The sequence below is a fragment of the Hypanus sabinus genome, chromosome 11 (assembly GCF_030144855.1).
Source record: "Hypanus sabinus isolate sHypSab1 chromosome 11, sHypSab1.hap1, whole genome shotgun sequence".
NCBI lineage: Eukaryota > Metazoa > Chordata > Chondrichthyes > Myliobatiformes > Dasyatidae > Hypanus > Hypanus sabinus.
The window spans coordinates 1109463-1122505 of NC_082716.1; the positions used below are offsets into that span (position 1 = coordinate 1109463).

Consider the following 13043-nt stretch of genomic DNA (forward strand, 5'->3'; position numbering starts at 1 on the left):
CCTGCATGGGACGTTGGTCAAGAAGGTTGATGGTCCATGGAACATAGAAATATACAGCACTTTTAACTTGCACTGGACACTTATAACTTGATTTTAACTGACATGTGGCTGTTGTGTTTTACTATTTATTGCTGTGCTTACTATTTGTTGCGTTTGTTATGTTATGATTGCACTTGCCTCTGGGAAACGCTGTCTCATTCTGCCCTGCAAAGCTGATGTATGGTTGGAATGACAATAAAGTTTTTGAATCTTGAATCTTGAATTACTGGCTCTTTGGTCCACAATGTTGAGCTGACCATGCAACCTACTCTAGAAACTGCCTAGAATTTCCTTACCACATAGCCCTCTATTTTTCTAAGCTCCATGTACCTATCTAAGAATCTCTGAAGAGACCCAATTGTATCCACCTCCACCACCATCACTGGCAGTACATTCCACACACCCACCACTCTCTGTGTGAAAAACTTAACCCTGACATCCCCCTGCTACCTATTTCCAAGCAGACAGTGGTAGTAGATGGTTGCTTCTCTTACTGGAGGCCTGTGTCTAGAGGTGTGCCGCAGGGATCAGCACCATTCATTGCTGTTTGTCATCTATAACAATGATCTGGGCGATAATGCGGTTAACCAGATCAGCAAATTTGTAGATAACAATCAATCAAGATTGGGGGTGTATTGGACAGCGAGGAGACTGTCGAGCTTGCAGTTGGATCTTGACCAGTTGGAAAAAAAAGGCTGAAAAATGGCAGATAGAATTTAATGCTGACAAGTGTGAGGTGTTACAGTTTGTGAAGACCAGCCAATCTAGGTCTTACACTTTACACAGCTAGGGTGTTAAAGAAAGCTTGTGGCATATTGGCCTTCATGAATCAGTGTACTGAGTATGAGATTGTATAAGATGTTTCCACTGAGCTTGGGTTGCACTACAACTAGAAGTCATGGGTTAAGAGTGAAAGGTGAGAAGTTTAAGGGGAACTTAGGGGTAACTTCTTCACTCAGAGGGCGGTGAGAGTGTGGGCCGAGTTGCCAGCATAAGTGGTGCATGCAAGATCATTTTTTAAAATTAACAGAAGTTTGGATAGGTTCAATACATGGACAGTAGAGTTATGGAGGGCTGTGGTCCCAATGCAGCTCATTGGGAGTAGGTAGTTTAAATGGCTCAGCATGGACTATGTGGGCCAAAAGGCCTGTTTCTGTGCTGGCCTTTTCTATGACTCTATCTTGGTGAGGCCTAATTTGGAGTACTGTCTGCAGTTTTGGTCACCTACCTACAGGAAAGATGTAAATAAGATTGAAAGAGTGCAGAGAAAATTTACAAGGATGTTGCTGGACAAGGACCTGAGTTATAGGGAAAGAATGAATAGGTTATGTCTTTTGTCCCTAGAATGTAGAAGACCGAGAGGAGATTTGATGGAGGTATATAGAAATATGAGGGGAACAGACAGGTTAAATACAAGCAGGCTTTTAACATTGAGGTTGGTAAAACTACGAGAGGTCATGGATTAAGGGTAAAAGGTGAAATGTTTAAGGGGAACATGAGGGGCAACTTCTTAACGGAGGGTGGTGAGAATGTGGAATGAGGCAGGGGAGAGTTGATTGACAGCGGGAAGAATGCATCCTAGGTTTTGCACTATGTTGACTGTTTACTGTTTGGTTGTTTCTCTCCATGTTAATTATCTCTCAAGTACCTTGTCAAATGTGTGTAAAATCCTGGCTTTGTAGATGTAGGTTTGTTAACCACAAGTTATTCCTGCTGGTCTGAATGAACTCCCTCACTGCCATTTCCTTTCAATTAATTTAGCACAAAGCAAATTTGTGCTAGAACTTGCAGGGATTCTGTACGCTGATCTATTGTTTTTCCATTCACACAGGGTGAGACAGGACCTCAGGGCTCCCCAGGGGCACCGGGTGAAGATGGTGTCAGGGTAAGTCATCTCAAAGGTCTTCCACATGAGAAAATCTGCAAATGCTGGAAATCCAACGCAATGCACATAAAATACTGAGGAGCTCAGCAGGTTTCAAACCAAAGCTGTAGCCATAGGAAATCACATGGTCCCAGCTATTCCTGTCTTTGTTCCTGTCCATGTTCCAAGCCTGCACCAGCATTGCTCCCCAACACTTCCCTTGCTACATTGATGACTACATTGGAGCTCATCGACTTTATCAACTTTGCCTCTAGCTTCCACCCTGCCCTCAAATTTACTTGGATCATTTCTGACACCTCCCTCCCCTTTCTCAATCACTCTGTCTCCATCAGTCTATCTACTGATACTTTTTATAAACCTACTGCCTCTCACAGCTATCTGGACTATACCTCTCACCCTCCACCTGTCATTTGTAACAATGCCATCCCCTTTTCTCAATTCCTCAGGCTCTGCTGCATCTGTTCTCAGGATGAGGCTTTTCATTCCCTAACTACTGAGATGTCCTCTTCCTTCAGAGAAATGGGTTTCCCTTCCTCCATCATCAATGCTGTCTTCACCCTCATCTCTTCCATTTTGTGCACATTTGCCCTTACCCCATTCTTCTGCTGCGATATCAGGGATGGGGTTCCTCTTGTCCTCACCTGCCACCCAACCAGAGATAGGGTTCCTCTTATCCCAACATACTACCATACTAGCTTCAGCTCCAGCACATAATTCCCCATAACTTCAGCCATCTCCAAAGGGATCCCACCATCAAGCACATCTATCCTTATCTTCACTTTCTACAGGGATCACTTCCTACGTGACTCCCTTGTCCACTCAAACCTCCCCACTGATCTCTGTCCTGGCACATCTTCCCTCAACACCATTCAGGGCCCTAACAGTCCTTCCAAGTGAAGCGACACTTCACCTGTGAGTCTGCTGGGATCTCTGCTGTATCTGGTGATACCGGTTTGGCCTCCTGTATATCAGTGAGATCTGAAGTAGATTGGGAGTCCTTTTTGCTAAGCACCTTTGTTGATTCACCAGGGAAAAACCGGATCTCCTGGTGGCCACTCATTTTAATTCTACTTCTCATTCCCATTTTGACATGTTAGTTATGGACATCTCTACTGCCATGATGAGACCACACTCAGGCCGGAGAAGCACATTATATTCCATCTGGGTAGCCTCCAACCTGATGGCATGAACATTGATTTCTTGAACTTCTGGTAACTCTCCCCCCGCCCACTCTGCTTCACCATTCTCCATTCCTGTTTCTCTCTCTCACCTTATCTCCTTACCTGCCCATCACCTCCCTCTGATGCTCCTCCCCTTCTCTTTCTTCTCTAGTCTTCTGTCCTCTCCTATCATATTCTCCCTCTGACAGCCCTGTACCTCTTTCACCAATCAACATCCCAGCTCTTTACTTCATCCCTCCCCTTCTCCCAGTTTCACCTATCACCTTGTACTTCTTATACCCACCCCCAATTCTTACTCTGAACTCTCCTCTTCCTTTCCAGTCCTGATGAGGGGTCTCAACCCAAATTATCAACTGTTTATTCTTTTCCGGAGATGTTGCCTGGCCTGCTGAGTTCCTCTGGCATTTTGTGTGTGTTGTTTCAAAGGTCTTCCTTTGATCAGTTCTCCCCACCACTCAGCCACCTTATTTTGCATTTATTTTCCAGGGAGATGATGGTGAGCTCGGGCCCCGAGGATTACCTGGAGAAGCTGTAAGTTGGCCATTTCTGAAGTATGGATCTCAGATGGTGGGTCAGGGAAATGGGGTCCTGGGCCTCGTCGAGAGTCCACAGAGGATGAAGGTTGAACAAACCATGGTGACCTATGTGGCTGGGCCATTGCCAGATCACTGAGCATCTGTGAGCCCAGCCTGTATGGGTGTATGTGGGTGGCGAATGTTGATATTTAGTCCCTCGGTTGAGTGACTCAGCCTTGGGGAGAGGATGTAAGAGCTGGGAAGGTGAAGGAATCCAACAGGATCATTGCGTGTGGAGGGCCAGTCACCAGAGAATAAGATGGAGGGGAAGGGCAGATGGGACACAGAGTGGGGAAGAGTATCTCCACCACAGTGAGACCCTGGGAGTTGGGTCAACTAAAGCTTTTTATAAAAGTAGGTAACCTTTTTTGCAAATTTACAACATTTTAAAATGAAAAGCAACTGAGCAGTGCAGCTCTGTGATGCCCAGCTCCCCTGGGACGAGCCTGAGGGCACAACATGCTCTCCCTTTCTAGTGACTCAGCCATCTCCTCAGAAAAGGGGCAGGTACTCAGCTTGGATGGAACTCTTGACCCATGACTGAGACCTGGATATGGTCACCTTGGACAGATGAGGAAGTTCCCCAAATGGCCCTTGCCCCTCTGCACCAGGCCAAGAGATAAGGAGTGTGGGGCTGAAGTATGTCCAGAGCCTGTGGGGCAGCCCTTTCAGGCGCACTGAGAGGTGAGCACCTCTACCACCTGGCGCGATTATTAAATGCAGACTCCTCCAGGCCATGGCAGGATGTATGACAGGAGCTACAGAGATTCTAGACAAGGAGAAATGTATCAGAACTGGGCCGACACAGGCTTGGCAGGCAGAGTGGTCTTTTCCTGTGCTGGCAGAGGTTGGTTTGCTGACCAGTCAGTTCCAGGGGTGTGAGCTCACTCCCTGGTACAGGACGGGAGCTGCTGATGTGACTGCACTGTACAATGGAGTGAGTGGGAGGAAGGTTCTAACGGGGTTATGTAGTGTATAGGCAACAACATGAGGAAGTGACATCTCAGGAGGGGACAGAGTCAAGAGGGATTCCTTCCCTGAGTGGGCATGACCTTTGGGGTCAACTCTGGGATTCAGCTCTCCAAGTGCTGAGGATTTTCAGTATTGGGATGGATGAATTTTGTCTGGAAAGGTCTGCGAGGAAATGGGATGGGACAAGAAGGGGGATAGGGTCTAGACCCCGCAGACTTGAGGGGTGGGCTGAGGGGAAGCTTCCATTTCCCCTGATTCCCCATGGAATGAAGTTGAGGAGAGATGTTGAAGTTCAGGCTGACGGAATCACTTTGAAACTCGTCTATCTTTCTCTGCAGGGTCCCAGAGGACTTCTCGGGCCCCGAGGATCTCCCGGACCTCCAGGACAACCTGTACGTTCCAGACTGGCCTCAGAATCACCTCTTTCTAGTGCTGGATTGTGAGAGGGGGCAGAGGGGAGGGGAGGGTGTTCCCTGTGGATGTGGGTCAGTGGGAATGGGTTCACCAGGTAGAGTTTTGGGGGAGGGGAAAGGTTCCAGGGACCCGGGGAGGGAGCAAGGAGCGGGATTGGGTGGAGACTCTCACAGAGCCAGTACAGGCCTGATGGGTGGAGTGGACATCCTAACTTAATTGTGTTTATAGAACCAGAAGTTGTGAGTCAGTGTCAAAATGCCTTCCAGTGTTTGAGGAATTAAGCAATGTTTGATTCATTTCATTGTTTCAGGGACCTTCTGGTTTGGATGGACCTCAGGGGCCCAAAGGAAACATGGTGAGTGTGTCCAGGTCACTGACCTTACAGGCTACTACAGTATAGGAAACACACTGACCATTTGTCACCCATCCACACCAACCTCACTTCCAGCGCTTTCTCCCTGTCTGTAGCTTGGTGATTTAAGGGGTTAGAATAGAATAGAATTGAATAGAACTTTATTGCCATTGCTCTAGACAATGAGATTGTGATGCTACTCCAGTCTGTGCAAAATGGATATTTAGTGCCTGCAGTACGGCCTAATTAAAAAAAAATCCCATGTTTACAGGCAACAAGAGATTTGATATTTCAGAACACTCAAAAGCTGGGATGTAGTTGCGCATTCAGCTGCACAACAGCCCTTGGAAAGAAGCAGTTTTTCAGGCAGATGTTTGTTCCTGTTGTGTTAACTCTCACAACGTTTCTCATCTTTTCTTCTGCCCCTCTGCCATTTCCCATCTTCCCCTCTCCCTTCTCCCGCTCTCTCCTCTTTCCCTCACCCCCTTTGCCTTCTCCCCCTCCCCTCTCCCTATAGCCTCTCTCCATCTGTCTCTCTCTTCCTCTCTCTCTCTCTCCATTTTCCCTTCCTCTTACCTTCCATAATCTCCCTCCTCACCACATCCCTACATTGCCTGCACTCTCCCCAGTACCTCCCTCTGTCCACCCATCCCCCTATTCTTCCCTGCACTGCTTCCTTTTGTCCTCCTGTCACTAACATCTAACCTCTTCCCCCTCCCCTCCCCTCTCCTGCTCTTCTCCCTCGCTCCCTCGGAACTATTTCCCCTCCCCTTCTCCCACTCCCTTTCTGCATTCAGCCTTTTCTTCCTCTATCCTGGAGACACAGAGAAGTCCAATACAAGATTCAATAGTAGAAAGTAGAGGATTGTTTCTCAAACTAGAGGTCTGTGTCGAGTTGTGTGTTGCAGGGGTTGGTGATGTCACCTTTATTGTTTGTAGTTTATGTAATTGATTTGGATTTGAATGTACGGGTCTGGTTAGACATTAAAATAGATCATGTTGTAGACAGTATAGTAAGTTATGAAAAAACAGGTGGGATTTTGATCAGCTGGGGTTGTGAATTGAGAAATGGCAGATAGGTTTCTATCCAGATAAATCTGAGGTTTTGCATTTTGGAAAGTCAAACCTGAGCAGCATTTTCACAGTGAATGACAATAAGACCATAAGCCTAGTAATTTCTAAGGTAGGGACATGTTCGGCACAACTTTGTGGGCCGAAGGGTCTGTATTGTGCTATAGGTTTTCTGTGTTTCTAATAATAATGCACAAAATTAGGCCATTTGGCCCATCAAGTCTGCTTCACTATTTCATCATGGCTGATCCAATTTTTCCCTCAGTCCCAATCTCCGGCCTTTTCCTCATATCCTTTCATGCCCTGACCAATCGAGAATCTATCAACCCCTGCCTAAATATACATAAAGACTTGGCTGCCACAGTTGCCTGTGGCAAAGAATTCCACAGATTTGCCAACTTCTGGCAAAAGAAATTCATAGAAACATAGAAAACCTACAGCACAATACAGGCCCTTCGGCCCACAAAGTTGAGCTGAACATGTCCCTTCCATAGAACATAGAACCAAAAAACACGACAGCACATAAAACAGATGATTCGGCCCTTCTAGTCTGTGCTGAAACTTTATCCCTCTAGTCCCATTGACCTGCACCTAGTCCATAACCCTCTAGACCTCTCCCATCCATCTATCCAATTTATTCTTAAAACTTAAGAGTGAGCCTGCATTTACCACATCAGATGGCAGCTCATTCCACACTCCCACCACTCTTTGAGTGAAGAAGTTCCCCCTAATGCTCCCCCTAAACCTTTCCCCTTTCACCCTAAAGCCACATTTTCTCATATTTATCTCCCCTAATCTAAGTGGAAAGAGCCTACTCGCATTTACTCTGTCTATACCCCTCATAATTTTGTAAACCTTTATCAAATCCCCCCTCATTCTTCTCAGCTCCAAGGAATAAAGTCCTAAATTGTTCAATCTTTCTCTGTAACTAAACTCCTGAAGACCCGGCAACATCCTAGTAAATCTTCTCTGCACTCTTTAAATCTTACTGATATCCTTCCTATAGTTAGGTGACCAGAACTGCAAACAATGCTCCAAATTTGGCCTCACCAATGTCTTATACAACTTCACCATAACATCCTAACTCCTACACTCAATACTTTGATTTATGAATGCCAGGATGCCAAAAGCCTTCTTTCCAACCCTGTCTACCTGTGACGCCACTTTAAGGGAATTATGTATCTGAACTCCCAGATCCCTTTGTTCCTCCACACTCCTCAGTGCCCTACCATTTACTGTGAATGTCCTACCTTGATTTATCCTTCCAAAATGCAACACCTCACACTTGTCTGCATTAAATTCCCTCTGCCATTTTCTGGCCCATTTTTCCATTTGGTCCAGATCTCTCTGCAAGCTTTGAAATCCTTCCTCGCTGTCCACAACACCTCCAATCTTCATGTCATCAGCAAACTTGCTGATCCAATTTACCACATTATCATCTATATCATTGATATAGACAACAAAGAACAATGTTCCCAGCACAGATCCCTGAGGCACACCGTTAGTCACAGGCCTCCAGTCTGAGAAGCAATCATCCACTACCACTCTCTGTCTTCTTCCACACAGCCAATTTCATTAGTAAGTTTACAATCTTACCTTAGAAATTACAGTACTAGGCTGACCCATAGCCCTCTATTTTTCTAAGCTCCATGTACCTATCCAAAATTCTCTTAAAAGACCCTATTGTATCCACATCTACCACCGTTGCCAACAGCCCATTCCACACAGTCACCACTCTCTGTGTAAAAAAAACATCCCTGACATCTCCTCTGTACCTTCTCCCCAGCACCTTAAACCTGTGTCCTCTTGTGGCAACCATTTCAGCCCTGGGAAAAAGCCCCTGATTATCCACACGATCAATGCCTCTCATCATCTTATACACCTCTATCAGGTCAACATCCTTGTAAATCTCCTCTGCACCCTTTCTATGGCTTCCACATTCTTCCTGTAGTGAGGCGACCAGAACTGAGCACAGTACTCCAAGTGGGGTCTGACCAGCGACATTAACTCTCAGCTAAATTCAATTCCACGATTAATGAAGGCCAATACATCGTAAGCCTTCTAAACCAGAGTCAACCTGTGCAGCTGCTGTGAGCGTCCTATCAACTCGGACCACAAGATCCCTCTGATCCTCCACACTGCCAAGAGCCATACCATTAATAATATATTCTGCCATCATATTTGACCAACCAAAATGAACCACCTCACACTTATCTGGGTTGAACTCCATCTGCCACTTCTCAGTCCAAGCCCAGTTTTGTCTCCTGTCAATGTCCTGTTGTAACCTCGGACAGCCCTCTACACTATCCACAACACCCCCAACTTTTTTTGTCATCAGCAAATTTACAAACTCATCCCTCCACTTTTTTATCCAGGTCATTTATAAAAATCACGAAGAGTAAGGGTCGCAGAACAGATCCCTGAGGCACACAACTGATGACCAACCTCCATGCAGAATACGACCCATCTACAACCACTCTTTGCCTTCTGTGGGCAAGCCAATTCTGGATCCACAAAGCAATGTCCCCTTGGATTCCATGCGTCTTTACTTCCTTAATAAGACTTGCATGGGATACATTGTCAAATGCCTTGCTGAAATCCAAGGTATTTAGAACACTGGTCTCCATCAGTTAGGGATTGTATCATATAACAATTACAGCATGGAAACAGGCCATCTCGGCCCTTCTAGTCCGTGCTGACTGCTTACTCTCACCTAGTCCCAGCGATCATGCACTCAGCCCATAACACTCCATTCCTTTCTTGTCCATATACCTATCCAATTTTGCTTTAAATGACAATACCGAACCTGCCTCTACCACTTCTACTGAAAGCTTGTTCCACACAGCTACCACTCTCTGAGTAAAGAAGTTCCCCCTCGTGTTACCCCTAAACTTTTGCTCCTTAACTCTCAACTCATGTCCTCTTGTTTGAATCTCCCTTACTCTCAATGGAAAAATCTTATCCACGTCAACTCTGTCTATCCCCCTCATAATTTTAAATACCTCTATCTAGTCCCCCCTCAACCTACTACGCTCCAAAGAATAAAGACTTAACTTGTTCAACCTCTCTCTGTAACTTAGGTGCTGAAACCCAGGTAACATTCTAGCAAATCTCCTCTGTACTCTTTCTATTTTGTTGACATCTTTCCTATAACTTGATGACCAGAACTGTACACATTACTCCAAATTTGGCCTCACCAAGGCCTTGTACAATTTTAACGTTACATCCCAACTCCTATACTCAATGCTCTGATTTACAAAGGCCAGCATACCAAAAGCTTTCTTCACCACCCTATCTACATGAGATTCCTCTTCTTTAATAATCAGTTTTCATAACTACCCTACTTGTTTCTCCTACCTTACACAATTCAATATCCTTCTCCTTAGTGAATACTGAAGAAAAGAAATTGTTCAAAATCTCCCCCATCTCTTTTGGCTCTGCATATAGCTGTCCACTCTGATTCTCTAAGGGACCAATTTTATCCCTCACTATCCTTTTGCTATTAATATAACTGTAGAAATGCTTTGCACTTATTTTCACCTTACTTGCCAAAGCAAACTCATACTTTTTTTTAGCTTTTCTAATTGCTTTATTAAGATTCTTTTTAAATTCTTCACATTCTTTGAGCACCTCATTTACTCCATGCTGCATATATTTATTGTAGATCTCTCTCTTTTTCCAAACCAAGTTTCCAATATCCCTTGAAAACCATGGCTCCCTCAAACTTTTAACCTTTCCTTTCAACTTCACAGGAACATAAAGATTCTGTACCCTCAAAATTTCACCTTTAAATGACCTCCATTTCTCTATTACATCCTTCCCATAAAACAAATTGTCCCAAATCACTCCATCTAAATCCTTTCGCATCTCCTCAAAGTTAGTCTTTCTCCAATCAAAAATCTCAACCCTGGGTCCAGTACTATCCTTCTCCATAATTATATTGAAACTAATGGCATTGTGATCACTGGACCTGAAGTGCTCCCCAACACATACCTCCGTCATCTGACCTATACATTCCCTAACAGGAGATCCAACACTGCCCCTTCTCTAGTTGGTACCTCTATACATTGCTGCAAAAAACTATCCTGCACACAGTTTACAAACTCCAAACCATCCAGCCCTTTTACAGAATGGGCTTCCCAGTCTATGTGTGGAAAATTAAAATCTCCCACAATCACAACCCTGTGCTTATACAGATATCTGCTATCTCCTTACAAATTTGCTCCTCCAATTCTCGCTCCCCATTAGGTGGTCTACAATACACCCCTGTAAGTGTAACTACACCATTCCCATTCCTCAATTCCACCCAAATAGTCTCCCTAGACGAGCCCTCTAATCTATCCTGCCAAAGCACTGCTGTAACATTTTCTCTGACAAGCAATGCAACCTCCCACTCTTGCCCCTCCGATTCTGTCACACCTGAAGCAATGAAATCCAGGAATATTTAGTTGCCAATCACACCCCTCCTGCAACCATGTTTCACTAATAGCTCCAACATCATAGTTCCAGGTATCAATCCATGCTGTAAGCTCATCCACCTTTCTTACAATGCTCCTAGCATTAAAATAGATGCATTTAAGAAATTCTCCACCTCTTACTCTCTGTTTATCCCTAACGGTGCAAACAACTTTATTATCTTTTTCTTCTTTCTCCCCTACATCTTTGGTCTGAGTGCTCACTTCTCTATCACCTAACTATCCTCCCTCACACACTGTCTACTAGCTTTCTCTATTTGTGAACTAACCTTGTCTCCCCTAGTCTCTTCAATTTGATTCCCACCCCCCAACCATTCTAGTTTAAAGTCTCCACAGCAGCCTTAGCAAATCTCCCCGCCAGGATATTGGACCCCTGGGATTCAAGTGCAACCCGTCCTTTTGTACAGGTCACACCTGCCCCAAAAGAGGTCCCAATGATCCAGAAACCTGAATCCCTGCCCCCTGCTCCAATCCCTCAGCCACACATTTATCCTCCACCTCATTCCATTTGTACTCTCACTGTCGTGTGGCACAGGCAGTAATCCCGAGATTACTACTTTTGCAGTCCTTCTTCTCAACTCTCTTCCTAACTCCCTATACTCTCCTTTCTGGACCTCTTCACTTTTCCTACCTATGTCATCGGTACCTATATGTACCACAACCTTTGGGTCCTCACCCTCCCACTTCTGGATATCTTGGACGCAATCAGGAACATCCCGGTCCCTGGCACCAGGGAGGCAAAATACCATCTGGGGCTCCTGACTGCATCCACAGAATCGCCTATCTGACCCCCTATCGAGTCCCCTATTACTACTGCCTTCCTCTTCCTTTCCCTACCTTCTGAGCTACAGGGGCGGACTCTGTGCCGGAGGCACGGCCACTGTTGCTTCCTCCAGGTAGACAATTTCCCCCCAACAGTACTCAAACAGGAGTACTTATTGTCAAGGGGTACAACCACTGGGGTACTCTCTAGTACCTGACTTCCCCCTTCTAACCGTGACCCACTTGTCTGCCTCCCGTGGCCCTGGTGTGACACCTGTCTATAACTCCTCTCTATCAACTCCTCACTCTCCCTGACCAGACAAAGGTCATCGAGCTGCAGCTCCAGTTCCCTAACTCGGTCCCTTAGGAGCTGCAGCTTGGCGCACCTGGCGCAGATGTGGACGTCCTGAGGCTAGGAGACTCCAGGACCTCCCATATCCGACACCGAGAACAACAAGCTGCCCTCACACTCATAATTCCCCCTTTCCTAAAATAACAGGAAAAATTGAAACCTAAACCTACCTTGCCTTGCCCATTTCTGCCTAAGCCCATTGAGCCCAAGCCCTTAAGCCTTCACTCTACTCCCAGCTCACTCCTCTGGCTGCAAAATGACGCTGGAGTTATTTGGGAGCTGTAGAGGATGTTGGTGAGATCAGTGTATCCGTTTGATCATCATACTCTAGGAAAGATGTGATTAAGCTTGGGAGGGTGCAGAAAAGATTCACAGGGAAGTTCAGTTTTGGTTTTCCTCTAATAGGAAAGGTTATTAAAATGGAGGGAGTAGAAAGGGGATTTATGATAACCTGCCAGGACTGAGAGATAGGGAGGTGTTGGTCTGGCCTGGTCTTCATTCATCGAAATGCAGGTGAATGATGGGCAACCTTACATATAAATACAGTATAACGTTATGAGGGTCTTTTCCCCAGGGTAGGGGAGGACAAATCTGGGGGGGCTTAGGTTTAGGGTGAAGGAAAAATTTAAAAGAGACGATGGTGATGAGTGTATGGAACAGGTTACCAGAATATGTAGTTGAGACAGATACAATAGAATTGTTTAAGAAACATTTAGATAATTATGTGGAGTGTGGAATGGAGTTGGGCAAGGTGGGGTGGGATGGGATGGGGTGGGTGAGATGGGGTGGGTGTGGAGGGTGTGGTGAGGCAGGATGGGTGGGGTGTTGTTGGGTGAGGTTTGGTGGGATGAATGAAGTGGGGTGGGGTTGGGTGGAGTGGGTGAGGTGGGGTAGGCATGGTGGGGTTTGGTGAGGTGGTGGGGTTAGTGAGGTCAGGTGGGGTGAGGTGGAGTGGGGTGCAGGTT

General features: G+C 45.7%; 1 protein-coding gene across 1 annotated transcript in view; it reads left to right on the forward strand.

Annotated features, from left to right (window-relative positions):
• Positions 1 to 13043, forward strand: part of LOC132402321 (collagen alpha-1(XI) chain-like) — a 404241-nt gene that overhangs the window by 209504 nt on the left and 181694 nt on the right. The window contains exons 20-23 of the mRNA XM_059985200.1: positions 1871 to 1924; positions 3592 to 3636; positions 4991 to 5044; positions 5377 to 5421. Coding sequence (XP_059841183.1) covers positions 1871 to 1924; positions 3592 to 3636; positions 4991 to 5044; positions 5377 to 5421 — 198 coding nt within the window. The remainder of the gene's footprint in view (positions 1 to 1870; positions 1925 to 3591; positions 3637 to 4990; positions 5045 to 5376; positions 5422 to 13043) is intronic.